We start from the raw sequence: 27,375 nt of genomic DNA, 5'->3' as shown, positions 1-27,375 counted from the left end.
CCGCTCCTCCCTTAATGTTGATTATTATATTTTCATTGTTTGAGTGTTAATCTACTTCATGTTTTCAATATCTAGCTGATCGAACTGTATTTAAAGAGTTTATTCAGCTGTTCTCTTTTATTTTGTTGTGACTACAGAACAGTAATATCACTCCTATAAAAACATGCACATGCTTTGTCCTCAATCGACATCCACTGAATAACAAAAGCAATGTGTTAGGCATACCGTGTGAAGAGAACATAACATTGTCACAGGGTCAAATCCTTTGGTGTATGAGCATCGCAGAAAGCCTGATGGCCAACACCTGTCTAAACAGATGCAGATGAAATACATTAGAATCATCCGCTCCAAGATTAATAGACTTTTTTTAAAAAAAACTTTCATCTAACCAGGCAGGTCAGTCAAGAGCATGTTCTTGTTCACAGTGACGGCCCCAGCGCTCCTGGGTCCATAACAACTGGCTGAGTGAATCACAGCTTGGTCCAAAGACTTTAGGCTGATCTGGGTTTGCTCCGAGAAACGAATGAGCTGTTCTGTCAAACAGCGGGCTTCAGTTTTCCTTTTTGCAAATGGTGCTCTTTTCACGGCACATGTAGGCTGTGTGTGTGTGTGTGTGTGTGTGTGTGTGTGTGTGTGTGTGTGTGTGTGTGTGTGGGCGGGTGGGTGTATTTGTGAGTGTGTGTGGGCAGCACAGGCACACAGGAAGTTTCATTATATGGAGGCTTCTTCCTGAGCGTTATATCAGAGCTATTGCATATATTTGATTTTTTTTTTTCTTCAACTTTTAAAATGGCATTGATTTTCAACCCACTGTCACTGTGAATCTTGGGAGGTGTTAGTAACCCGTTTATTTTGTAGATTTGAGGGTAGTTAGCCAAGCAAAAAATGAATGAATGAATGAATGAATAAATGAGTAACAATAGCGTAGTATGAAAAATTGCTACTCAGATTGAGCCTATCACTTGTGAAAAATGGGGCAGAATAGCTCAGTAACAAGGACAATTACAGCACAAATACAGCTCTTCGTTCTACGGATACTTTCTCTCGTCTCTTTGAAGCTCATTTTGAACACTGGTTTTCAAAATGGTGATTGGAGGAGTGGAAGAATCCTTTCTGGGCTAACGTGCTAATGTGAAGTGCAGGTTTTTCTATGGGTTAAATTGGACAGTGTCATAATTGGAGATAAATAACATAAATAATTATATAAATGTATGCTACAACACGAATGTAAACTTATTCAATCAGTACCAGCAAGTTTAGCCACGTTGTTAATTTTCTAAACCGAGCCTACTAAAACAGACTCGTCTGCTGCTCAGCGGAACTAATTATTTGCCGTTATGTCTGCACGGACAACAATAACCACCGGCACATACTGCGCTTCCGTTGCCCATGACACCGGAACGAAGTTCTGACAGCTGATTTCTCCAATCAGTTCATATCCACTCCTAGCCCCCTAATAATAATTTTTGGAGTTATTTACAGTCGGACGTGCCTCCTATAATCTCCGGCTGGAGTCGCAGACAACGCCGTGAACAGAGAGCAGCTGATTATGGTGTAGCACGGAGCGCTAGCTCTGAGACAGCAGGTAAAAAACAACGCTCAGATAACACACAAGCTAACACTGGTTAGCACAGACACTTTGTTAACAACTTAAACGTGTCTTCACCGATTAAAATCAGCGACATGTCTCCGTGCACTCAAACACAGGTGCGCGGAATAAGCCTGAGCTGAGGCTGGTTTTAAACCCCGAGACTGTGTCTAGTTAGCTGTGATTAGCAGTGATAGCGGCTCGTTATTACGGTAAGTTAACGAGCTAAAAGTACAGCGACGAGGCGGTAACTTCACTCCTGAAAGTCTGGGTCACTTGCTGACAGTAGCAGAAGAGGTCTTATCTTGTGGAATACGCACTTGCTGGTGTTTGAGTGTCCTAGGCTAGTCAGCTGGACTCACTTAGTCTGTGAGTTACAGAGAGCATTTTAAAGTAAAAGACAGGCTATAACGTTACGTTTTTTACTGGACAGGTGAACTCATGAGCTTCATATGCTACCAGTTTGATTTTTAATATAGTTACAGCAAATAAGCTTGGTGTGCTGTAAGAAGATTTGAGCCTGTGTGAAGACTCTGGGCACAACAAGAACAAACTGCCTTTTCATCGGTGTGTGCGCCTCTATCCGCTCGTTGTGTCAGTCTGTGTGTGTGTGTCCTGCTGTATGGCCCTGTTCCTCCCCCTGCAGCGACTTGACTAACATCCAGGTAGTCTGTGTCACCGTGCCACGCCGGGGTGCAGTGACTGACAGCTGGGGCAGGTGGGTGTCGAGTCAGACTCTGTGACACACATTTTATGGGCTCAGTGATACCTGATACCCTCACCCTCTGCGACTGCTGCTCCCCAAACGAGTTCAGCCGGTGCTCGGACTGGACAGGCAGAGTGAGCTGCTCCCTGAGCGCGGATAAACGACCTCTGCACCACCTGTGAAAATGCACAGCAGTCAAATGGTAATACTGAGCTTCAGTAGAAAACCTAGAGGAAACGAAACGTTTATTAAACAGCAGAATAGATTAGTGGGATCATCAAGACTGAATTTTATTACATTAAGTGAGTGATGCAGCTTGTCAGGGTGGACGCTGCTGCACCATGTAGGTGCTAGGTGCTACGCTAGGTGACTGTAAATGTCTTTGGACGTTTGAAATTCCCTGAAAGTTGTTATAACAGTTATTTATTTTTGATGTCAGCACACTGTGTTCTGTTGTCTTTTGATGTCAAGTCAGGTTTCTCATCATGAGCTGTAATAAATGTATTGGTCACAATTTATGAATAAGATACTGCAAATACATCATTTTGTTTGCAGGCTGTCTTTTCTTGATTGAAAGACTTTAGTCCTTCAATCCAGATATTGTTGTCTGATAAGTGCATATACAATCAATGCCAAATAATCCGCAATTAAAAGGCACAAGAAACACTCACAGGAAACGAGTAAACAACCATTCATACAATTTGCTGTTGCTCAGCATTGATAGTAAGCAGAAGACGTGTTTACGAAGACTGCTTTTATCTGAGTTTAACAGTGTCATAGATAATGGCTTCCTGCTGCAGCACCATTAATAGGAGAGTTGGCAGAAGCTGAAGTTCTCGTTTCCTTTCCTGTTACTTCGCTGTAACAGTGAGTCGCTGAATATTATTTAGCGATGACAAAATGCTTCTCCTACTGTATTATAAGAGGATTTATGGTGCTTGTCTCCGTAGGCTGCCCTCTGTCTGGTCCTCTTGCTTTTTTGAGATAATTGAATTAAAGTGTCAAACATAATGTGTTTTGTTTTTTTTTTAAATCTTTTTTTCCCCCGAACCTCTGAGTTTCTTGTGGCATGCAATGTGAATAACCACTGATGAAGACCACAGTAGTTAATGTACAGTTTTGGTGTCTTTCAACAGTACTAACATACAGTACAGTACAGTATTCTCCCTGATCAAACTCTCATTTCTCTGAAAACAAGCTGGAGTTGATCACGAATGTTAAGCACAAATCATCAAACTTCAGCTCCTTTAGCTTTTACTGCTCAGCGTTCATCTGTTGCAGAGGATGGGCTCGCTGTAAAGGACAGTTACACCAGAGGAGGTTGTGCTATTAATCACCTCAGTTTACTGCAATTAATCTCACATAACAAGACTGCAACTCAACACTTACACTATTAGACAACTTGTAGCCCCACATGTCTTTCCACAACAGGGAGTCTAATTACAATTGGCTTCCCTTAATCAATGTCAAGCACTTCTTCTTGCACCATAATTAAATGTTGTCATAGTCAGTTCATTGCTGTGGTAAATACAGGAAGCAGTAGACTTGAACCTCATCATTTTTTGGTGCCTCACCTATTAAACACCTGCCTTTTCTGTCCTTATTGTCTTTTACTATTTCTAAGCAGACCTGAGCTTTGCTCTTATATGTCATTTACCTTTAAAGAGACTTCCCTGTAGTTTTTTCCATCCATCCTTCCATTATTTATAGTATATCTGCTTAATGTGTGCAGCGTCGGGGGGTAGCTGGAGTGTGTTCCAGCCCACTGGGCTTGAGGCAGAGTACAGCCTGGACAGGCTGCCACTCTGTCACAGGGCTCAGATGTCGCTGTAGGCAAGACAGCCATTCATATTCACAACTGTGAGCAGTTCAGAGTTAGTTCACACTGTGTGCATGTCTTCGGACTGTGAGGGGAAACTGGAGTGAATTTTAAATGATTGTGATGAAAATGTTTAAATATTTAACATGGGCATGAATATAAAAGTCATAGAAAATACATTTTATAATATGGCAAGATCAAATGACATTTAAAACATGCATGAATGCAATGAGAATAACTAATTTATTGTGTATGGTCTGTGTGATTGGCAGGCATTTGAGCAGCAGTGCAGTGCAGCACAGCGCAGCGTGGGGCAGAGCCAGGCAGATCACAGCGGCGTAGCCATGCTTACATTGGCCAGTAAGCTGAAGAGGGACGATGGAGGGAAGACGGGCCGTGCCTCCGGAGCCTCCGACTCCACCCACAGGGTCTCCATCAGGGACCGCCTCCTTACCAAAGGTACCTGTGCCGTGGTCCACTTCGTCCATCGCATGTTTGTACAGAAGCAAAACAAACAAGGCAGCTAAATATTTTAGGACGGTCGCTGTAGGCCAAGACCGCAGTTTCCTGAGTATGTTTTCATTTTATTTTGGTTCATTCATCATATCTTACTTCAATACAAAAACATACAATAGTTCATGCTCCTCTTCCTCCATAGATTTTCAGGCTTCTCCCTGAAAATCTATTTCTTTTTCTCTATTTCTACCTTTCTCCCTGGTTTTTATTTATAGGTACCCCTCATTGCCTTGAGAGGCAGCTTCCACACACCCGCCTCCTCTCTCCTCCTTTAAAATTCAAAGGGTTGTCCTTGTCCTTCTCAGTTTTTGTCATTCTGTTTACACTTCACGCCTCTCTTTGCTTTAGTTCATACACTTACTTAAAGGTATCACTTTACTGTGTTACTGATGTATTACAGAACATTACATACAGATCCATCGCTTCATTCTGTCAAATAACTGGTAGACATATATACAGAAAGTGCTGGATTTCTACACTCAGGATGGAGGTCCATTTATGGAGATCCTCAAGGACGCAGCCAGGGTTTTCCCCTGAGGAGAAAGCCAAAACAAAAATCCCCAAACTGCACTGATATAAAGAAAATCTGAAATCATTTGTTGTGCTCGATGCTCTTACCCTGTTCACCATTGAGAAATCACACTCACAGTTAACGCTTGAAACGGGGATGACTTGTGCAGGGCAGGGGTAGATGTTGGCCCACTCACCAAAATTCGCTTGCCAGCAGGCTGATAATCTCCTCCTGGTTCTTGTTCTTGAAACAATAATTGGTTTAGCTTGGCTTTAGTGTGTTGTTTGTGTGTGCGTTGGTTGATTGTAGTCACATTCAGCCTAATTCTTTCACCTTGAACGCCCCACTAAGGACATGATTCTTGAACAAGAACCACTCCTGCGGAACCTCATGTTGAGGGCAAAATTTCCTGGAAAGACTCAGCAGAGGAGAGATGTTGATTGTGTCATCTTGTCGAGCAGCTGATTGTGATCCCAAGACACTTAACGCTCTGAGGATGTCCAAATCATGGAAAGTCCTGTCTGTGTGTGCTTCCAGGCCCGATTTGTTAGGGTGGATGACCTACAATGAACAGAAAAGCCAAGCAAACACCTACTCCCACCTCTACTACAGTCATTAAGGCCAGGCCAGAGTAGAACAAATAATAATAATAATCCAAATAATACATTTTGTTGGAAGAAGAAGGGGAAAATTCATTAGTTTTAAACATTGAGTTCTTGCTGGAATCTGGCCCACTGCTTCTCCCTTGGCGCTTCATGCCCTTTCCTATTCCTCTCCTCTTTGTGCTGTATGTTTAACACTCCAAATGTTTGGGAATCATCAAGGTCCCAATGGAGGGGGGCCAGGAACGATCCAGGCCGTGGAGTCTATCCAGCCTCTTTGATGCTCCTCAGTGTCTGAATTGTGCCAGGAAGCTAAATTTAAACAAGAATAGCTGCTGTTTAGTATTGCTCAGACATGCAATCAACCCTCATTTCAATGCACAAAATCAAGCTGATTTTAATATGCAGGTGTGCTCAGAGTCCCTTTGCCCCTGGACGCCTTCTCACCTCTGCCCCCTCTGCCAGGGGTCCAAGGACTGTGCCCGGGTTCCTCTGTAGGGTCTCGATGGGCTTGTGCTGAGAGAGCCAGTGCGTGTCAACAGCATGTTTGAATTAAAGACACAATGATCAGACATGAACATACAGAAGATAACAACTGTAGTATCAGATGACTGTTCCTCTGTTAGACGTGAACAGTCAGAAAAATAACTACAAATGGTATCAAGTTACCTTTCTTTCATGTCGCTGTTACCCAGGGTGGTGGATGCTGCCTGGAGTGGTGCTGCAGTTTGATTTGCACTGTGTCTGGAAGAAAATGAGTTTCTTGAAGATAATCCTTGAAATGCACTTTGATGATTCCTTGCAGGCAAGTGCCAATCTGTCGGCAGCACGAGCCACAGCCACAGTCTCTGGGAAGCTGCCTGTGAGTTGCTTCCCAGCCCCATTCACACTCCCTAAATTTAAATAATACTATTTAGTGACAAACATTGGATAGAACAAAGTAATCTCACATGGGCGTTAAATAATTTCCCATCATACCAGCTGCTCCATCAGTCCCAAGTCCTTAGAGTTCCTCTGCTGGGAGGCCCTTCTTCTTGACAGCTGTCACAACAGTGGCTGCTTTGCCATCGGCAGTAGGGACCAGGTCCAGGAATTGATTGAATACATGTCCCTCTTTGTCCAGGTATCTGCATCGGCTAGTATTTAGTATTCACTGTTCGTTTACAGGACTCTGTATTAATGGGATTAAAAAGAGAGGTTTATGGCTCCTTGATGACTTCTGCTGAGACCTCAAGCATGTCGTCAATGATACTGTGAGACCTAGAATTATTCCTCGGCTCAGTCTTGACATTTGGAAACGGAGACGAAGGACTGTGTAATTTGTTAGCTTTTTTTATCCATTTATGTAAAGATTGAATTTAATCTTAAATAACGGCTAGGTGACCTTAGCCTTTAATTTCCTGAAGTAATCTCACCCTAGACTCTCAGCCAGGCTTTGAGTCGTGTGTGAGTGGTGGGCCAGTTCGTTTTTTATGAGCCAGTAAAGGCACATGAACCCACCCATGATTGCCTCATGCTCCAAGATAAGTCCGGGCTCAGAGGAGTCCATCACTGAGAAGCCTGTAAACAACAAAATGATTAGAAAATGATGTGAACATACTCAGGTTATATTATTATATACCTGCTGTTGAAATTGGAACCTACCAGATTCAAGTGGTTCCAGGCATCTGATGCTTTCCTGGTGGTGCTGTGCAGTCATGTGTCGTTCCAAGTAATATTTCCTGTGTATAGCCGCTCCAACCACAACAGAAGCCCTCTTTGTGCAGCCTTTCTGAGGTGCAGGCTTGTGGTGCCCGCACAGTCGAATAACATCCCTAAAAAGTAGAGCAATCATTGTGAAAATGTGCTAAATATCCTCACGTGTGCACCTGATTATTTGCTCTTTTTTGTGATGATCTTTAAATTATATACACGGAACATGAAGAAGATCACATAATAATAATGAGGAGGAAAGGAAAGGAGAAAGAAAATCAAAAGAAGAGAGATGAAAATATTATTTGTGATTATTTATTCATGATAACGCAAATTCTGCAGATATTATTTGCTGTTTGTGGTCCAGCCGGCTCTTAAATTGAGCCCCTCTGGATCAAATCCAGTGCCTCTGTGCTTGCTGCCTGCTGATGTCCTGTCACAGAAGAGAAACGAGGTCCCTTTTCCTGAGAAATGTGCTTTCTCTCACCTCACCTGTCTCACCTCTCACCTGTGCTCTAGCTGGCTCTCTCACAGCAGCATGTCGGCGGCTGCCCTCCTCCTCCTCTCCTGCAGCTCTCTCTTCATTAGCAGCCTGACCCTCCAGGTGCTTCAGCTGTCACAGCAGCGCTGGTCAAAGGTCAAAGATGAACAAGTTAACTTGATTTGCAAGTGGAAGTGAATTCATTATCCTGCTTCTGTGTGGCGCGTATGGAGTTGTGCGTAAGAGGCGGGTTGACTTCTGCCTCAGAGAGCCTCAGAGTCAGAGCGTTCATGGAGACGAGGAGCTGTTCAGACAGGCACAGTGTGTTTGTGAGAGCAGGGCAAAGACGGGTTGAACACAACAATAAGATTTTACTCATTTTAAATAGTAATAAGAAAAATAGAAATTCAGTATGTGGCGTTCAATGCTGATGTGGTGGTGGGCCGGGGAAACACTGCAGGCGGGAAAATAATGCAAGGTCAGTTATGGTCTGACGCTAAATGAGCTGTCGTGGGACCGGCACCTCCTGATGCTCAAACTGAGGATGATGGGCTTCTTCTAACACGCTGATGTTTGAGTGAAACCTCTCGCTGAAGCACAAAGGAACCTGCTCCTCCCTGGTCAGATCTTGTTATTGCCCGTCTTTCCTGCTGTTGCCAGGAAAGCATGATTGTTCTTGTTTTTGGTGTGTTTCGTGAGGCGAATCGTACTGATCGCTGCTTCAGTGGCCATGTAAAATAGATCCACAGTAATGCAGTGTTTGTCAAATAAAATGGGGCAGAGAGTATACAGACAAACAGTACGGCAGCTGATATCACTGTGAGGACTCCTTGATGTTACGTAGCTGAGAACCATTGACATGAATTGTGGATGATCCTTGGGCAGAACTTTTTAAAATATGCATGGGGACCTGACATTTAGCGCAGGTGGGCTACGGAGAGGAGCACATGTTCTGACAAAAGCCAGTTTGCAGGTCTCTTTGGAAAAAACAGTAGCTCCCTGCAAGTCCTTGATGAAGAGCCGACCCTCTGCTCTGACCTCCGCCTGTGCCTCATTATTACTCTGCGTATCTCAAAGAAAATGTTTGTAGAGGCGACGGTGGAAAGTGCTTAGCATGACACACCAGAACAAAGTAGACCGTGCAGACGTCACCCAGAGGCAGCGGCACCTGAACAGCCCTCGACTCTTTACCCCTCTTCCCGCTGGTTCTCTCCTTCCTCTCTTTTCCCCTCCTTCTGTTTGTTACCCACCGATGGAGTCATTCTGTTTTTTTTTCTCTCTGCTGCATTGTGTCGTATGCAGAGGGCAATTTATTTTACAACCTGCATGCTGGAGATTATGCTTTTATACACAGAAACTGTGTTGACTGAGCAGGTAGCTTGTTTAGAAAGTATGAGTGTGTCAGTGTCTCGTGTGTGTGTGCGCGCCTGTGTGTGTGTGTGTGTGTGTGTGTGTGTGTGTGTGCGTGTGTGCGTGTGTGTGTTTCTCTTTGTCTTTAGCCTCTTCTCTGCTCCTGCATTCATTATTCTTTTTTTCCTCTCTCAACAGAAGTTGCAGAACTTGAAGCCAATCTCCCTAGTGAGTATACTTTACACTTCCATACACACTGAACTCATTTAATTAGTTGAGTCATTCTCTCTGAGTTCGTTAGACTTTGCATCCCCCCCCCCCCCGTGGTTGCATTAGTGTTTGTTAAGCCCACATCTTCCTCCAGTCGATACATCTGAAAGTGCAGCAGCTGAGTAACTGACTTTATCTACCAAGTCCTACACTGTCCTTCTGCTTCTTTTTCTCATTTAAAGGAACAAAAACAGGCTTTTATTTGCAGTGTTTTTTTTTCTCTTTGTGCTACAACATGGAGGAATGTTGCTTACGAAGATAAATTAACTTTCAGACGTGATAAAATGATCATCAGTTATTCACAGCGCTGTGCTTAACATGCAGCCCACAGTGTGTTTTCTGCTGCTGTTGAACTGGTGCTTTAATTCAGTGTTTCTTTATCGTGAACATGTCTTAGAAGCCTCATGCAGCCACATCCATCCAGTCTAATTTTACACATAACTAAAAACCTTATTCAGTGAAAAGAGCTGATGGGATTAAAATATACACTGTTAAAAAAAAAAAGCTCTCTCAAGTGAGTGATCTTGGGCGCAGTACATGCCCTTGAACACCAGGGGGGAATGTGGTGCCACAGGGAGTCCCAAGGCATAGATCCTGTGAAAGCTGTGAAGTACAGCAGAAAGCAGTGGGAAGCATGCAATAAAAAACAATATGTGGTTGATTTTAAAGCCTTTATTTGCACAAAGGTAATAAAAAGTAACGGTAGATGTTCAGACAGCTGCTTCAGACTTTCACCTTTGACTCGACTAACTAGTAACTCTTCTCCTTCAGGTACATGCAAAGCCAGTTTCCCAGATGAGGACAAGCTGCATCATTTTCAGCTGGCAGTTTCTCCTGGTAAGAGAAAAAAACCCCCAAACATCTGCCTGTTCCCTCGGTGTTCTGACATAAGTGACTGCTTTGATCATTCAATAACTGTTTAGATCACGTGATGCAGAAAAATTCGTCACAGCTAATGTCATTTCGGCTTCCACCTTTGCAGCACTGACACTGTGTACACTTACTGCAGCAGCAGTTTGTTTTTTTTGCTTATTCGATGTACTTTAACTTTGTTTAAGAACCAGTCAGCCTGGTTCACTTTTCTGGTCAAACATAAAATATTCAGTTAGGATTGTCATTTTATTAACCCCTTACCATTGCCCTTAAATCCTTAAATTCCACCTTAAAACTGCTTTGATGAGACGCCCAACATTTTGTGAGAGTGGGGAACTTCGGAGGGACCCTGAAACAGGATATTGAAACAAAGCTTTACTGCTGCATGTAGATTTTACAGAGATATGAACATTAGACATCGCTGGAAAATAGCCTCTCGGTTCATTATCCTTGCGTCATGCCATCATTTCCAAGTATCGCTGCTCCCCAAAAGATGATTTGAGTCATCGGTCGAGAAGACCCTGAGCTGGCTGTGAGTCAGCTCTGAAGATCCTGAGGGCCCAGTCCTCATGACAGATATGAAAAGTGGAATACATATTGTCGGCCTAATGTGACGCTCACAGCTCCCTGAATACAGAGTGCATAGCAAATGCATAATTTTCTTTAAAGAGCTTTAGCCTCCAGTTAGGACATGCAGCCGTATCCCTGGCTGTCTCAGTTTGTGCCGTCTTACCTCCAGACAATATGCAGGGTTTGTGTGTGCAGGCTGTGGGGGAGGAGTGCGTCGTGCATGATGGAGTTGGAGCAAATGCAAATGTTAGCGATTTGTTTGAAAGTCTGTGTGCGTCTTCAAGCGCTCCCTTTAAAAGGGCTTCCAGTCTTCTCTGTATTTCGACATTACCTCCGCACAGTCATTATTCCCCAAGTCCAATCTGCTTTCTCAGCACTCTTCCAGGCTAAGTGGGCTACCTGTCGAATGTTGTGCAAACCGAACACGCCGGTGTGGGATTACCCAAGTCTCTGGAGGCTCTCCTCTCACTTCCTGCGCTCTGTTTGTCACGCACACCTCAAGCACAATGTCACCTTCGCGTTTCTCTCGTTTGTAGAATGTGGAAATTTGTTGTCATCTCTGTTGTAAAGATAAGTGACAAGGAGAGCATCAGGCAGAGGCTGAGAGAAAGTGAAGGTGTAGTTCTCCTTTTGTATGTGCCTGAGTGTAGAGAGGGGCTAAGAAAGAGGTGGTGAATGAGGATAGTGAGACACAGACGGAGTATTTTCACATTTTATGTGGAGGTAAAAACAACTGCGGCAGATCGAAGTTTAACCAGGAAGTTTGTCTGTAAACTCTGATTAATCCTACAGTTTGGCTAATTTTACTCCTCGTCTGTGATTTCTCCTCCAAATAAGTTTCACTAAACTGTTGGCTTGAAGAGCTGCAGTGGTGGGCCAACATTTACTGGCATACGCAGCTGAAACGACCCTCAAATATGCTGCAGTGGATGAAGAAGCTCGAGCCACTGTCTCCTGTTTGTTTCAGACCTGATCATCTTAGTCTGAGCGTCTCTGGAATAACCAGCAGAAAGTATTTGGTAGTTGCAACTTACTGCTACTTGTTCTTTGTTCACAGTTCATTATCTGAATTACAATTTCCTGTGTTTTAAAACGCAGTTTATTTTGGTTAAGGTGGCATTTAAAGCTGGATTTGGGAGGTGACTCTTATCTTGCCTGGTGCATGGATGGAAGTCGCTGCATCAATTTTTGTCAACTAAGATGTTATGACGGCTTTATGTTTCCGTAAGTGGTGAATTTATTTAAAGCTTTCAAGCTGCTCTGGGCCGTGTGTGTGTGTGTGTGTGTGTGTGTGTGTGTGTGTGTGTGTGTGTGTGTGTGTGTGTGTGTGTGTGTGTATATGTATGCGTGCGTGCGTCTGTGATTCATCCGTCTCCCTGCCACCCGAGTCGGCATTCGAACTCCAGCTTAGCTTTCACAAAGGCCTTTGTAAGCAAAGTCTGCACAGAAAAGCAAAGATCAGCAATTAGAGACGCTGTTTGGTGTCATGTTCTTGAAGAGGAGTTGGTAAAGAGAGTTCTCAGAGAAAGCCTCGCTCAATTATTCAAAACCTCTGTCTCTCCTCACACACGCACACACACACACACACACACACGCACACGCACACACACACACACACTTTGTTTCCATCACTTCAGAGCACGTTACACTTTCTCACATTCATTTCCTGCAGACTCCCTAACCCAAAGCTTAGCCTAAACCTAACCTTACCCTGATCTTAACCCAAACCCTAAAACTGAAGGATTCCTGGTGTGGGGACGTGTGTTTTGTCCCTAAAAGAAATGCGAATCCCCACAGTATGACTGTGCAAACAGGTTATGTCCCCAAACAGATGAAATACACACACTTCACTCTGCTTGTTCTTTTTTCTTTTTTTATTTATTTCTTCCTGTCTTTAATCTGTCTTCATCTTTTGGCTCTCTTCCTCTCGCCTGCTCTCTCTGTCTCTGTCTAAAGTCAGTCCTGATGCAGTACATTATCAGAATCCAGTGTCAGAGCCAGCGTGCTAATGACCATATCAACAAACGTGAGGCAAAAAGCTGCCGTAGAAGTCTGAGCCTCTGCAGAGCATAAAGACAAAGAGAAACGGTGGACATCTTTTGGTCTGTCATCGCCCTCCTCTTTTTTCAGGAAAACATAAAAGCAAGGAAAAAATGCCTCATCAAGGTGTGGTTGTGTGTCTCCGTGTAAGATCTGAGATACTGCTCAGCAGGCCTCTCATTTTTCTATTGTCCCTATGCTGTGCTGTCAAGTTCCCTTTGAGAATTGCATTAGTTGGACATTATACACACAGGAGCTTTAATCTGTGCTGCAGGGAAGGTAATTGTAGTCAAGGGGGAAAATAAAAACTGCCAAGGGAAGTTGCCGCAGGATGCAGGTTTTTCAATATCTCTTCTGTCCGAGCGAGTGGACGGTGAAGTCTCCTCCACTTGTCATGAGGGGAAATAGATTAAAGATAGCTCAAAGATTACATCAGGGCTGCTTTCCCTTTTGTGTTTTCTCCGTTTGTTAAATCTTAAATGTTCTCATGGGAATGAGATGCTATAGCAAGGTTTACTGTAGATGAGCATTACTGAGGGGCCAGCCACAAAACACACTGTTTTACATGCATCCAACAAAATACACGAGCCCAGAAATTACGATTTTCAGGAAGTGAGAAGCTTAATGGCTTTTTAACTGAAACTGTCGTTCCATCCTGAGTTTGTGTTCAGTGGTTTCACTTCATCCTGTGCTCCTTTAACAGTTTATACACACAGATTTTAATTTATTATGGATCAACAGCAATAGAAAAAATCTAAAACACCCACTCCAAGACACAAAGATACGTTCAAGTCACACATCTTCCACAACAGCAGAAGTGTGCTTTTGCTTGTGCTTTATCAGAAGCATGTGGTGTAATATTCATATTGCATTATTTTTTATATTTTCTGTACCAGCCTGGTTTTGTCAATTTCTTGCTTTTGTCTGAGAGACTAACTCTGATCACCTCCCTCAAAAGCAAAGAAACAAAATGAAACCTAATTAAAGAACACACGAATATGCAGTTTGTGTCCGGTCGTGTGTCCAGATCTCACTGAAGCAATGGCTGAGAGCGAAATATGTCTTTTTATTATAAACCATATATTACATCAGTCTGACACTCGTTTTCATACATAAAAAACAGGAAACACCGGCGACATCAGTCGTCTTTTTCAAGCCCGGCTCAGTTGGAATGTCTTTAGTTACTCTATTTAGTTTAGCTTCCTTTTCCCATGCAGCAGCTCTGCGCTGTGACCCCGTAGCCCCAGACCCCTGTGTCTCTGAGGAATGGGGACAGCAGCAACACTCTGGGGTGAACATGTTCTCACATGTCATTGTTTGGATTGTTAGAAGTATAACAGGGAAAGAAAACTGATGTACACAGTGCATTGTTTTTGTGTGTCAGACGTGTACTTATTCTGCTTGATTTGCATACGGATAATTCATCTATTGTTGTGCACGTTGCTGCAGAAACATGGAAACTTTCAGTGTTTGAGCAAAACTCTGCAAGAGTGGCCTAATTTTAGGGACAGCAGGAGGTCAGAGTGTGATGAAAAAAGTGTGTTTACGGCAAAAATGAGACTTGAGTGAGTTGTTTTTTAATCCCTTACTGGCGAAATAATGACATGTTTTCACTGAGAGTTTCTAAATGTATTTTTGTGGAGCGTTTGAATTTTGGCTTGGCCCACGTAGTGCGCTGGATGGGTTAAAGAGCTTCCTGGTGCTTCTCCTGAATTTATTACACAGATAAACAGGGTGAACATTGGATTAAGCTAACAACAACAGCGAGAGGTGCTTTGGGTAAACAACTGCATGGTTTCGTGTTGGTAGACAGCCAAGAGGAGGCTACGTGGTCATCAGGAGTTCACCTCTGCACAGTCGTGGGTGTGCATGTGTAACTCCATGCTCATGTCACAGTGCAGCTGTACAGTGTTTCATGCTGTAGCACCCCTGCTGCCTGTCAGTAGAATTTCTATTGCAGCGTTCCCTGACTTGGGAAAAAGCAGGAAAACCAACACATGCAGGAAAATATATGATGCATGTGGGAATTTTTTTTTCTGTTGTGCTCGTGTCCTCCTGTGAATTTTAGTCGTTCCCGATGAACAACATAGAAATGTTGCAGCGATGCATGACAGCTGTTCACCTCCCACAGACATCCAGAGGTTAATAACCATCTTCTGCCGCACTTTTTTGGATGAATCTGTGGATTTTCTTCCATTAAAAAGCTAACAAACTAGCATCTTTTTGTCATTTGATGATCGTGACTGCCTAACAGTCTACCCCCAGAAGTGTGTGTGTGTGTGTGTGTGTGTGTGTGTGTGTGTCTGTGTGTGTGTCTGTGTGTGTCTGTGTGTGTCTGTGTGTGTGTGTGTGTGTGTGTCTGTGTGTGCGTGTCCAGTATCTTGTGACAGTTAAGACTGATTGTTCCAGTGTACTGAAGACACTCATGAATTATTCATGACCTCTGACTGCAGTAGTTAGTCAGTAGATGCTCTGTGTCTCTCCCTCTTTCAGTTTGTTACTTCTTCTCCTTGTCTTATTCTCTCTTGTCCTTTTTGTCTTCTTCTCTCTTGTCCCTTTCTGTATCCATCCATCCTACTTTTCTATCCTGCTCAGGCTGCGTCTCTCCACTTCGCACAGCCTTCCTGTCCCCCTCTCTCCTCTCATTTATAATACAGGGGAGACTGTGCCGGCTAACTAAATTGCACCTCCGTCTTTGTTGCAGTGAGTGGAATCGGGTGAGGTTTAGATAGCTCCTTTCATGAAGGCCTTATCTCAAATTGCTCAGCGTTTGGAGTACACAGAGAGGCGGGGAGAGTGGGGGTGAGAGGGCTGCTCGTCTTTATGCCAGTTTTGAATGCATATATAAAAACACTTTTACCTCTGAAACACAGATTTTAAGTTTTATTGGTACTGTGTCAGAGCAGTGTGGGAATAACTGTGTACTACATTGTATTGAAAGGTCTAAATAACACTTTAGCCTCCCCGTGTGTGTAGAAGAGATGGTTCAAAATATACCCCAGAAGTGTATTTTAGCATGTGGTCCATGTTTGACCGCAGAGCAACATATTTTTAGGCAAAATGTGCAAAGCCAAGCCAATGGAGCATGAGCACATGTTCACACGCTGGCATAGTCACATCATTACATGCTTACTACCGAGCGCTTTCCTTTCCTCTCAATCTCTCTCTCACTTCTGGAGTTCCCTCAGAAGTTTGTCAGAGTACTGGTCCAGCGGAGTGAGCGCTAACACAGCGTGAGCTCCATGTGGAGTTATTCCTCTCTGCCCGGATCTGCCTCTCCCCTCCACCTTCCCCTCCTCTGATCCCTGAAAGTGCCAGAAGATCACAGCAGAAATGTAAATGTTGTTCATCTAATGAATGAACGCGTCTAACCTGAACACGCCTTTAAGTGGCTTTAAGCCAGTTTGACCTACAGATTGTGGTCATACTCAAAGGTTACACGTTAGGTCTTCACTCCCCTGAGATCAGCTCCTCGATTGAGGTTCGGTCCTTCCTGTTGGTCCTCTCATTAACTCCCCCGTCGCAGATTCATCGATCTTGGCTGAGCAGGTCAATCTACGCTGGGGTTGTTACGTTGAGCTCAGACACATCCTCCTGCTTCATTTCAGTGAGACCCCTGCATTGGCAAAGCGGGGTCCTGACAAAAAAAAATGAAGGGTCTTCAGGCAAAAAAGTTTCACCTGACTCAGGTTTTGCTTGCAATGCAACATAATCTGTTAGTGTTCTGCATTGGGCAGATTAATTATGTGCCAGTTCTGGATGGATGACTCTTTAACTTCAGTTGTATGCTGATCTTTCAGTTGTACAGATGGATTATTCGTATTTAAACTGGACTACATGTGTTGTTTTTCATCTCCTCAAGGCACTTTTGGTAAAACACCAACATAGCTCCTTTATTTTTAAATGCAACATGGCCTTAATCTCCTTAAGTCTTATACCTGAGCAGAAGTGTATGATGATGATGATGATGATGATGATGATGAAAGAACCTCTTTCCACAGGAAGTTGTACGTTGATGTTCGTCTTGGAACTCATATTGCTGTGTATACGTTATTGAAAACATTGTCTTTGTTCCTCTTTCTGTTCCAGATGAGGGTTACTACCAAAGTGGAAGGTTTCAGTTTGAAATAGACGTCCCAGAAGCCTATAACATGGTGGTGAGTGGTCCATTTGTCTCATCGTTTGGTCTGAAAAGTCCTTTTGTGCGTGTCTCTGTGTGTGTATCAGCGTTAATCGTTACCTTCCCGTTTTGACCCGTTAACATAACGACCCACTGCTGCTGGATTATGGTCTGCTCTTCTCTGCCCTGGCCTTCTGTGAGTGAAGCAGTCTGTAGAAACAATGTAGTGGTGCTCTCATATTACCAACTGCTGTTTTTGAGGTCTGTGCTTGAACCTCGCAATAGATTTTTTTTTTCCTTTATGTAAAAGGTCTGCAGAATACTGCAGAGTACACACACACACACACACACACACACACACACACACACACAGAGTCTCCTCTGCATGCAGCCATCTGTGACAGCTTTATGATGCCTGCCATACAATGATAAATAGTACAAATTCAACCATTAAACATTAATTGATTCATAGAGTTGGTCCTAGCGCTATTCAAGAAGATGATTGTCCCTGTGACAGATATTGAGGGAGAGCATGTGAGCAGACAGACTCGTTGATTTGTTCTTCATACATGCAGCCTTTAAATTCAGACTCTAGTCTAAATGTGTTTCTGTCCATCTACTTAACCAAAAAATGTTTTAGTTCTGCAGTCAGACAGCAGCGCTCAGAGCTAATTCAATAACAGCAATCAGCAAAAACTCAGAGATCCCCCTAAAAAGCATTAGATCAATTTGGAGCAGGCCTTAATTGATGATAGATGAACTGAACAGGCCTTTTGGGCTGTAATTAATACCTGGGGAGAGAGTGGAAGTGTGTGCTGAACACAGCTGATGTTACTGAAAGCGTGTGTGTGTTTAAAATGACTTTAGCTTCTGTAGAGAATAAGAGCCTTTAAATATAAACTGTGTGAGAAACACTGTGAAGAGCTGTGCAGCTGGAAAGCCTCTTTCATGGGAAGCTCTGAATGCCTCTAAAGAGCTGCTGTCCACATGTCCCACTCACTGTGTTTGTTCCAGCTGAAGTAAAACGCAAAATTATTGCCATCTCCAAACAGTATCAGCCGTTAGCAGAGCTGAATGATGTCTTCTGATGGCATAACAGTCGTATCTTTGCTAAATTAATTTGAGCCGATTTGAACATACATGCATGTTTAACCACCTTTCTGTAGGGCTTCAAACTCTTGATTTGTTGAATCAGGCAGTGACTGATCTCAAATAGTCCTTATTTGTCCTTATCTCCTGCAATGCGAACGACAGCCAGGCGAGAGCTTATCGTGCCTGGTTTGCTTCTCACACAGATCGTTTATTAGTCTGCTGCACTGCTGCACCTGATACACGACCGCGGTGCCGATCCGTCAGCCCGCTCAGGTGTCAGTGCTGTGTTCAAGGACCATAATATTCCTGATTATGTTTTCTTTAGTGTATCATCAGCTGAAAATTCAAATTGTTGTGAGTGAGCTCTTTATGGAGGCAGAGGGTCCTCTTCCACAGAGTCTGCCTCAGTCAACCTAAGCTGCGTTTTGTTAATACACTTCACTGCCAGTCATGGATCGTCCCTAACAAACTCATAAACTGAGGGAGCACGGTGGGAGAAAGTTTAGACTTTGACTCCTGATGATTTGGTCTGAGTAAGAGGGAGATCACATTATGCCAGTGTGTGTGTGTGTGAGCTGGAGGAGGTCGAAGTTACCAGGTGTGAGATCCACTGAGGGCCATGGCCGTCTTTTGAAAGGAGTTAAATGTGTAAAGAAGTTAGTTGGCTGAAGTGAAAAGGCATAAAACCAGGGTGATGTACTCATGCTTTTTACTCTGTGTGAGTGTGTCACTGCAGAATTCAAGGTCAAGTGTGGAAATTGAACTCAGTGAAAATGGTACGTTGCAGTAAACAGGCATTGGTGTGTGATTGCAGTGAACGCAGCCCTTTTCTTCCATGCTTTTCCGAGCTCTCTCATTATGACTTCCCGGCTCTCTGCTTTTTTCCACCACTTCCACAGCGTCTGTGTAACTGCTGTAGCAGAATTGCAAGCGAATGACATGATTATAGTCATTTTACAACAGCCTATGTGGCTTTTACTTGTCAAGAACAATGACAGCCAGCTCTCTCTTCTCTGTCAGCCATCCACATTCAGCATACAGTCACTGTTATGAAATTAAGGGGGGGGGGGCGGTCAGGGCTAAGTGCCTTCAAAAAGTCCATTTTATTCTAAATGTATGGACATTTTGAAACGTGTAAGTCGCCTTTGAGTTGTCAAACTCAGTGAAGAAGTGAAGAAGCCCCGAACACACCCAATATCATCCAACAGGATCCAAAGTCTGAACTGGGATCAGCTCAGCCGCCCACAAATTGAATCACCCAACCAGGATAATTACTCTAAAACATATTATAATCTAAATTTGACCATATGATATTCATGCGTTTCTTTACGTTCCTCAAATGTCAAAGTTATGTTTCCATGCAAAGAACAGTTTGAAGGTGAGTCCCAGGAATCAGTGGGTGCTAACAAAATACCAGCAAACCGTGTACACAACAAACAGAAGAGGACATTTTTTGGCATATTGTTTCCTGCATGAGGCTCTTTGTCTAAACAGACGAGTGAGACGTACAGAAGACGCTGAGACGTCCTTGATGACAAACAGTGAATAGACCTTGGCTCAGTGTTGAAGGCTGGTCTTCTCGACCGCTCGTGGCTGAAGAATCTCACAAAAACAGACAAAATGGGAAAATACACCAAACTTTTCAGCCACGTCACCTCGGAGGAAAACGCTTCGGCCTTTTCAAATCATTTTTCATGGTCTTGCTGCTTTTTCTTGGCCATTTCTCTGTTTGTGTGTCATTACTGAACAGAAATATGTTTGAATGAAGTGCTTCGAATCGCCTTCGCAAATAACAGGATACGGATGAACTAGTTTGGAAAGCATTTTATTATGTGCAAAGAGAAGAAAAGTTCACCTCAGAGAGTCATTGAGGCTCTTACGCTCGTCTCTGTGAATCTTTGTGCTTCTTTGAAAAGGCCCGTTTTAACCTTCAAAGAAAATTGGTCCGTAACTGGTTTTATGTTGAAACAGCTCACAAAACAAAAGCATTCAAGTGATAATTATAATGTCTTATCGTAGACAAGAGCACTGCATAATACAATACTTTCTATTTACACCTTCTTTGTACTCCTTCATGTTTATATTCTCTGACTAGGAAATACTGGTTATTAAAAGTTTTCTTTAAATGGAACTAAATCATGGAATAAATAAAGATGTCTCTCTCTCCCTCTCTCTCTCTCTCTCTCTCTCTCTCTCTCTCTCTCTCTCTCTCTCTCTCTCCCTCTCCCTCTCCCTCTTCCTCTCTCTCTCTCTCTCTCTCTCCCTCTCCCTCTCCCTCTTCCTCTCTCTCTCTCTCTCTCCCTCTCTCTCTCTCCCTCTCTCTCTCTCTCTCTCTCTCTCTCTCTCCCTCTCCCTCTCCCTCTCCCTCTCTCTCTCTCTCTCTCTCTCTCCCTCTCTCTCTCTCTCTCTCTCTCTCGTTCTCTCTCTCTCCCGTCGTGCTAATCTCTCCATGCTAATCTGCAGCCTCCTAAAGTGAGATGTCTGACCAGAATATGGCATCCTAACATCACAGAGAATGGAGAGATCTGCTTGAGGTGAGGTGCCTCCTTCATGACTTCTTTGTATTTTAGCTCATGCTACTCTGTTGTTCTCCCTGCTTAGAAAATGGTGGAAATGGCAAATAAAACATAGTATTGCCTTCGTTAGACGTCCATTCTCACAGCCATTACCTGAAATTTAACGGGCGAACCTTTAAGTGATGCAGCCATGTTCATTCGTTAGAGGATTTAGCAGCAGGTGTCTTGGAGCTGACACCTCTGACACTGCTGGAGGAGCATCCCACTGGTTTACAGTCCAGTACTCAGAAAGACTGTGCCACAAAGCGTCTTTAATAACTTGTATTGTAAATGACTGTATATTCCTTTCCTTCTTTTAATGCAGCTTATTGCGGGAACACTCTATTGATGGCACAGGCTGGGCTCCCACCAGAACATTAAAGGTAAATAAATCGCTTTCATTTAACAGAATGTGCCTTTTGGGAAATGTTGCTCACTTTCAGATGAGGTTACAGGGATTTTTTTTACCAGGCATTTTTTTCTAGAAGAGGACAAGTAAGTGGAGGATGTGAGTTTGGAGGAACAGAGAAAGTGTCTAATATTCATGCCAGCATGTGGGACGTTCAGGACAAATCAAGGGCGCATGGATTCACATGGTTTGTACGTCTAGTTTTTTTATTTTGGGAGTGGCCCAGTGGAGATTTTGTATTATTTGTGTCACCACATGCTTCATATGTTTTTCTTGGTCCATACACAGTCGGTCAAGTTACTCTTGAAGGAATTCAGGTTTGTCACCAGTGTGTTGGTCAAATAGTCAAAGAGAAAATCCCACAGAGTCTGTGAATGAACCCACGTCTCTGAAGGGTCCTAAAGCGCCTTCACATCCGAGAGAAACACGAGTCCAAATTAGACCCTGGTAACAGTGTTCACATTGTGCCTGAATCCTGAAGGAATTGATAGCTGTTGGATAGATGGATACAGTCAAACCCTGGTCCTCCACACGGTGGGTGATTCAGAACACAAAGGCCTGAGTGACACGGAGCCGTTTCTATATTCAACCACTTTTGACAAAACGGAGGGGGAGTGGTGTGTGTGTGTGTGTGTGTGTGTGTGTGTGTGTGTGTGTGTGTGTGTGTGTGTGTGTGTGTGTGTGTGTGTGTTGGGGGGTGCAAGAAATACTGCTGAGGACTGTTCTGCGGAGCCATGTGAAGGTAGACTTCACAATGAAAGGCTTTTCAGCTGCACATACAGGAGTGCTTTGACTTCTTCTGCTTTGGGGGGGGGGGGGGTCTTCCTTTTTCATTCTGTTGTTTCTTGTACAGAATGAAAAACATATTCTACATAATTGAAAATTGTCAGGCTACATATGGTTTGTCTTATCGCATGACAGGCCTCCATGTCACTGAACAGATGATGTTAACCTCTGCATGAAGTCCATGAAGTCTTGCTGGTAATTTAAAGACTCATAATGAAAACTGTGCTTGCTTGCTGGATTAAGGCCTTTGTAAAAACAGGCAAATGTCACCATGTTATGGCATTTTTTGTCTGCCTCGGCTAAATTATATCCAGTTCAGCGTTGTCTGTCCGCAGCAGCGCAGTCGATCAATCTGTGAAAGCACTCGATCAGAAAAGCATGCTGGAGTCAGACTCGCGGCAGAGAGGCCCATTCCATAATGGATGATGGTGAGATTGCTTCACCCCCTGCTGAACGGGCTAAGATTAGCTCTGACACAAGGCAGTCACACAACAAGAGGCTGTGATTCGGTAGGAGTTTAAGAAAAATACAAAATGAACAATGCAGAATGGAAAACTTGATATGCTGTGAGTGTTTGTGTGGTTGGCCGTTCGTCCCCGGAAAATGGTTTGAGCGTGCGAGCAAACACTGACGAAAGTGTGGTTGTAAGACAATGGAGGAAATGGATGCCACAACGGCAGCGCATACAGAATGCAGTGAAGAAAGGCCCTCTAATGACTTGAAAACCACACATCCAAGCATCGATTTCCACTAAGAAACTTCCAAAGATGTTTCCACTATATTCTGCCAAGACTAATGGGAAAATGCAAGAGGCAGAGTGATAAATCATGTTCATCTTCATTGTATTCACATTGCATCCTGTTGTTTTTGTTCTGCACTGCAGTCTGTGTGTAATCTGCTTCTTTTCTTTCCTGCCGTTCGTACACCTTATGCAGCCCATGTGAGGGTGGGCTGTGAATGCCATCTCATCAGCCGTTCAGCGTCTAGAACCGAGCCGTGATTGCAATCAGATTTTGTGGTGAGATCTGGAGCGAGGGCAGAGGTGCTGTTCATAGACAGACATGCACAACCTTGTTTTTCATTTACCTCCTGATGGCTTTCATGGTCGACTGTGCTGCATGCGTACACAGTCTGAAGTGCTCCTTTTCCTTTCATCACATACTTTTCTGGTATTTGCTGTCTCTTATTATGATCCACCAGTGACGCTTCTGCAGAACAGCAGCCACCTGAATACAGCGGGATCCGTCAATAAGCCAGAATACTCTCACATCGTGTAAATGTCGCAGCGTAAAATGTACTCCGCTCTCTGTTATGTATTCCTGTTGTTTTGAATGCTTTTCTTCCTCGGCTTTGATTCTAAGCTGCAAGAAAAGCAGCTTTGCATGCAGCACGAGGGCTTATCTTCTGTTTGTGTTGTAGCAATAATAATAGTGAGCACAGTCTGGCAATGTAACTTCCATATAATTGGTTTGAATGCATTCGGGCAGTCTTTCACTGTACAGATACACCAAGTAAAGCTACTGTATCTGCTCACTGTGAGAGCAGAGATACATGTCAGCAACGAGCATTGTGAGGTTTAGAAATTTGGGGCTGAGTCTGCAGATTCAGTGCCTTTAAAAACTATTATCCACTTCTGAGTTATCAACCTTCGCAGTTGATTTGAAATCCATTCAAATTAGGAAGCGTCTCAGTGTGATCCCTCAGATTGGTTTTAAATTATTGCTACTGACAGTTGGCAGCTGTAACAGTAGAAAATTTATGGGAATATTTGAACCCCTGCTGCCACACAGCAGTTCTGCACCTTGAGTAGATTGTTGTGGCATGAAGTCTGAAGGGAGACACCCTCATCTAACTGTGAGTTAATTCAGTCTTGTCATATATTAATATGCTGAGACATTAATTCAGACTAATCTAATCTAATAACACAAATTGATCCAACACGCAACTAAAATACGAGAATTTTTCTGATAAAATGTGTACTTTTTTGCAGCTTATAATGGCTATCAGTCTGGAAATCTGATTGGTGGTGGCTGTGAAAGAAAGCCATGCTTAGAGTGATCAGGCCTGGGCTGACTTTCTACCTCTGCAGGAGACGTATAGCAGGCTTTTCTCCTGACCGTCCATTTCAGTCCCCGGCCCGTGTGTGACAGCCGGACGATGTTTGTTTGTGTTCCCGGTTCGAGCTGAAACGCAGCCTGTCATCGTTTACCGAAATGCAGGTGTGAGCGTGGTCATCTGTGTGAGAGTGGTTGTGCTTTGGTTCATGTGTGTCAGCCAGTGTCACTGTGAGTGCACAAAAATATGTGAGGAAAAGTGCAAAAGCTGTGAGTCAGAAAGGATTGTGTTAGTTTACGAGTGGGTGCTGACGTCCCTCTTCACTGGTCACCACTCCTTTCCACTTCAGCCCACACACACTGTGTCACATAGAATACATTTGCAATAATGGCTGATATGGAAAATGCAGCACAATGTACATTTGCAAAGCTTTTAGCACCAAAATACGCCCGTGTCAAACTCACTGCTTTGTGTCTTTGAGTTTTGCTAAACCGCTGTTATATACAAATAAAACAGGCTGTTAAGCTGACAGGATTGTACAGTCAAACCTGAAATGAGCTCCAACAGACAAAGTTGTGGGTTTGCAACAAAGGTCCTCATCTGGACTCACATCGAGGACGTTGCAGTTCTGTGGTATGTGCCTTAACCATTAAGGTGTCGTCAGTCAGCAAACAGCCATGACCCGAGGTTGGCAGAAAGGAGAAGGTGATGTGATTATCCTCGGTGGATGGCAGCAGCCTGCGGTGCGCCGGCTGGTAGGATCGGAGCCGCAGAAGCTCATTCAAAACACAGAAAATGTCCCTTGCTGGGCAGCAACCTCTCTCGGTCTTAAAGCACCTTCAGAGTGCCGGGCGCCCCTGCAGAGAGGTGAATGACACGAGCGCTGTGACCAAAATCCATACAGCGTCCTGATCCTCAGCAGGAGTTTAGTTTGTGGTGTTCACACTGAAGCAGTGGTGAAGGATGCTCAAACCAGACGGCATGCAAACAAAATACGGTCAACTGTTTGGGTTTACGCACAATTTCTCCCACAATGCCGTGCACAGAGGACACTGAGGAGCTGCTCACAAATGGAAAAATGTTAAGATAGATTACAGGTGATGGTGAAATATTATCAGAAGAGTGTAGAAACGAAGGCTCTGATAGCTGGCTAGCTCTAATAACAGCTGCTAATAGAAAACAGTGAATTATTCTTTGTGGTTTGTTCAGTTTGGAATTCTTTTCAAGATTGTTTTCATTTGCCTTTTCACACCGTCAGTGAAACAGACTGTTTGCTAGGTGTTTATCTAAATATTCAAGGTTCAGAGCTTCATTTCATTATGCAAATGAATTAATGCGCGTGTGGAAAGAGCCAAAGATAATTGAAAGGAAGCCCTGAAAGCATTAAGTCAATGAGTGGAGCAGCTAACAGCTGTTTGCAGCAGCTCCCTGCGAAATAAAGCGTTCTCTTTTCAGATGGTCTTTTGTGAAGTCTGTCAGTGTTACATTCTGTGTGGATGTTGATTGTAGATTTAAACTGTGATACAGTCTGACTGTTGGATCATTAATGCTTTTCCTTTGGTTTTTTCTAGGACGTGGTCTGGGGACTGAACTCCTTGTTTACTGTAAGTTTGATTTAAGTTATAATGCATTTTGATTTGTCGTTTTAGTGACCTGACACATGATAAATGATAAAAAAAAGAAAGTTAAACTTACGGTTTACAGCTATGAACAGAGATCTCCCTCCTTCAACAGAAACGATTGACCTGAATCGCAGGTCTGAACTGAGGAGTGCAAATCTGAGTCCAAGCTCAGATCAGATTAACCAGGGCCATTGTTTATCTCTCTTTGCAGCTGTAGTGTAACCATCACTTTTGACTTCAGGGGAATAATCTGTGTCATTGTGAAGAACACTCACAGATGATGATGGGGAAATGAAAACAGGAAAATTCGATTACACGTTATGTTTGTGGAAATGCATCCCCAGCTGGCCCCATGCGCCCGGTCCTGCAAGCACTAACTACAAGTCAGACAGTAACTCACTGCGAATTCTTCAGAAAGCAGAGTAAATTGATAGTTAATCAGATTGTGGGTTATGTGTGGGGAAAAATGATGACTTGTTGAATTGTTTAGAAGAATGTTTGAATGTAAGGAGGCTCAATGCGAACATGCTTTTAAATATGAAATGAAAGCATTTTTTGAATAGATTATATAAGCATTTTGGATGCCAAAGCAAGCAGGAAGTAAGCAGCTGAAAGTAAGCAGATTATTTAGTTTAGTCCAAAACTTTGCTAATTGCAAGCTTGCATAAATCCATCATCGACTACATTTTAATAGTATCCACGCTCCCCCCGAGGTCAGCACTGGGACTATGGTGATAATGGTGATGGTAATCTGTGTTGATGTGCGGTCGTGCCCTAAATCTTACCTCTTAATCAGGAAACCTCTCAGGCCATCCTCCTTTTTTATCTCTCCAATAACACGCCGCCTCTCGCCTCGCATGTTGTGCCTGGCATCTCTAAGGCCACAGCGTAATTAGGCTGGCTTGTTTGTCGCAGTTGCAGAATCCAGGGTGACATTGCAGACAGCAAATAGTGCTGATGTGGGCAATATCCCCCTCAGCTGGGACGCAAGATTATTGGGAAACAAAAGCTGACCCACAGATAGAAGTATTGAACCCTGGAAAGTTCTCTGAAAGGAACCAAACATCGGAGATCTTCTGGCTGAATCAGTCACTTGTGTTTCTTGACTAATTTCTGCACGTTGTTGCTTCTCTCTCCTCATGTTCTTCCCTCTCTTTGCCTCTGCCCCAGGACCTGTTGAACTTTGACGACCCATTGAACATCGATGCAGCAGAACATCATTTGAGAGACAAGGTGAGGCTGCTTTGACCATCGGTGACTCATTCAGGGCGATCCGAACGTGATCTTCCATCCTGTTTTATCATCACACATAGACACAGTGCAAACAGTGACATTGACGTGCAGAGATGACTGACCTGTGAGGCCTCCTCATAGTGTCTCCTTAATCACGTTCATACTCTGACTTCTGTTGCCTGCATAGAAAATGTATTGCTGCCGCGCTATCTACATTTTCTTGTGCAGCTAACAGTGACGTCCTGTGTGCACTGCTTGCTTTTGTGGGTGGAATTATGTGATATACAGTTGAGAGTGCTTTAATCTGTTCGAGTGGGCTGAAGACAAAGAGCAAACTGCAGTCTTACCGAGCAGAGAGCGGCTGTGACGTTATATTCAAGAGCTGCATGCGTGGTGCAGGTGTACGTGGTGTTTAAAAAAAGGACTTCTTCACATAAGATTATTTCACTCTCTGCATCTGTAAGTCACACCAGCACCCTGAACCG

At 43.6% G+C, this 27,375-nt stretch overlaps 1 protein-coding gene across 1 annotated transcript in view; it reads left to right on the top strand.

Moving 5' to 3' along the window:
- Positions 1 to 1,367: 1,367 nt before the first annotated feature.
- The window catches only part of ube2f (ubiquitin-conjugating enzyme E2F (putative)), a 32,833-nt gene continuing 6,825 nt past the window's right edge, over positions 1,368 to 27,375 (top strand). Inside the window, exons 1-9 of the mRNA XM_076747690.1 lie at positions 1,368 to 1,585; positions 4,386 to 4,572; positions 9,464 to 9,493; positions 10,307 to 10,372; positions 17,108 to 17,175; positions 20,694 to 20,764; positions 21,111 to 21,168; positions 25,607 to 25,639; positions 26,828 to 26,890. Of these exons, the coding sequence (XP_076603805.1) occupies positions 4,458 to 4,572; positions 9,464 to 9,493; positions 10,307 to 10,372; positions 17,108 to 17,175; positions 20,694 to 20,764; positions 21,111 to 21,168; positions 25,607 to 25,639; positions 26,828 to 26,890 (504 nt within the window). The 5' untranslated portion in view covers positions 1,368 to 1,585; positions 4,386 to 4,457. The remainder of the gene's footprint in view (positions 1,586 to 4,385; positions 4,573 to 9,463; positions 9,494 to 10,306; positions 10,373 to 17,107; positions 17,176 to 20,693; positions 20,765 to 21,110; positions 21,169 to 25,606; positions 25,640 to 26,827; positions 26,891 to 27,375) is intronic.

The sequence above is a fragment of the Chaetodon auriga genome, chromosome 13 (assembly GCF_051107435.1).
Source record: "Chaetodon auriga isolate fChaAug3 chromosome 13, fChaAug3.hap1, whole genome shotgun sequence".
NCBI lineage: Eukaryota > Metazoa > Chordata > Actinopteri > Chaetodontiformes > Chaetodontidae > Chaetodon > Chaetodon auriga.
The sequence above is the reverse complement of the archived record's forward strand: the minus strand, read 5'-3'. Positions and strand labels throughout refer to the sequence as shown.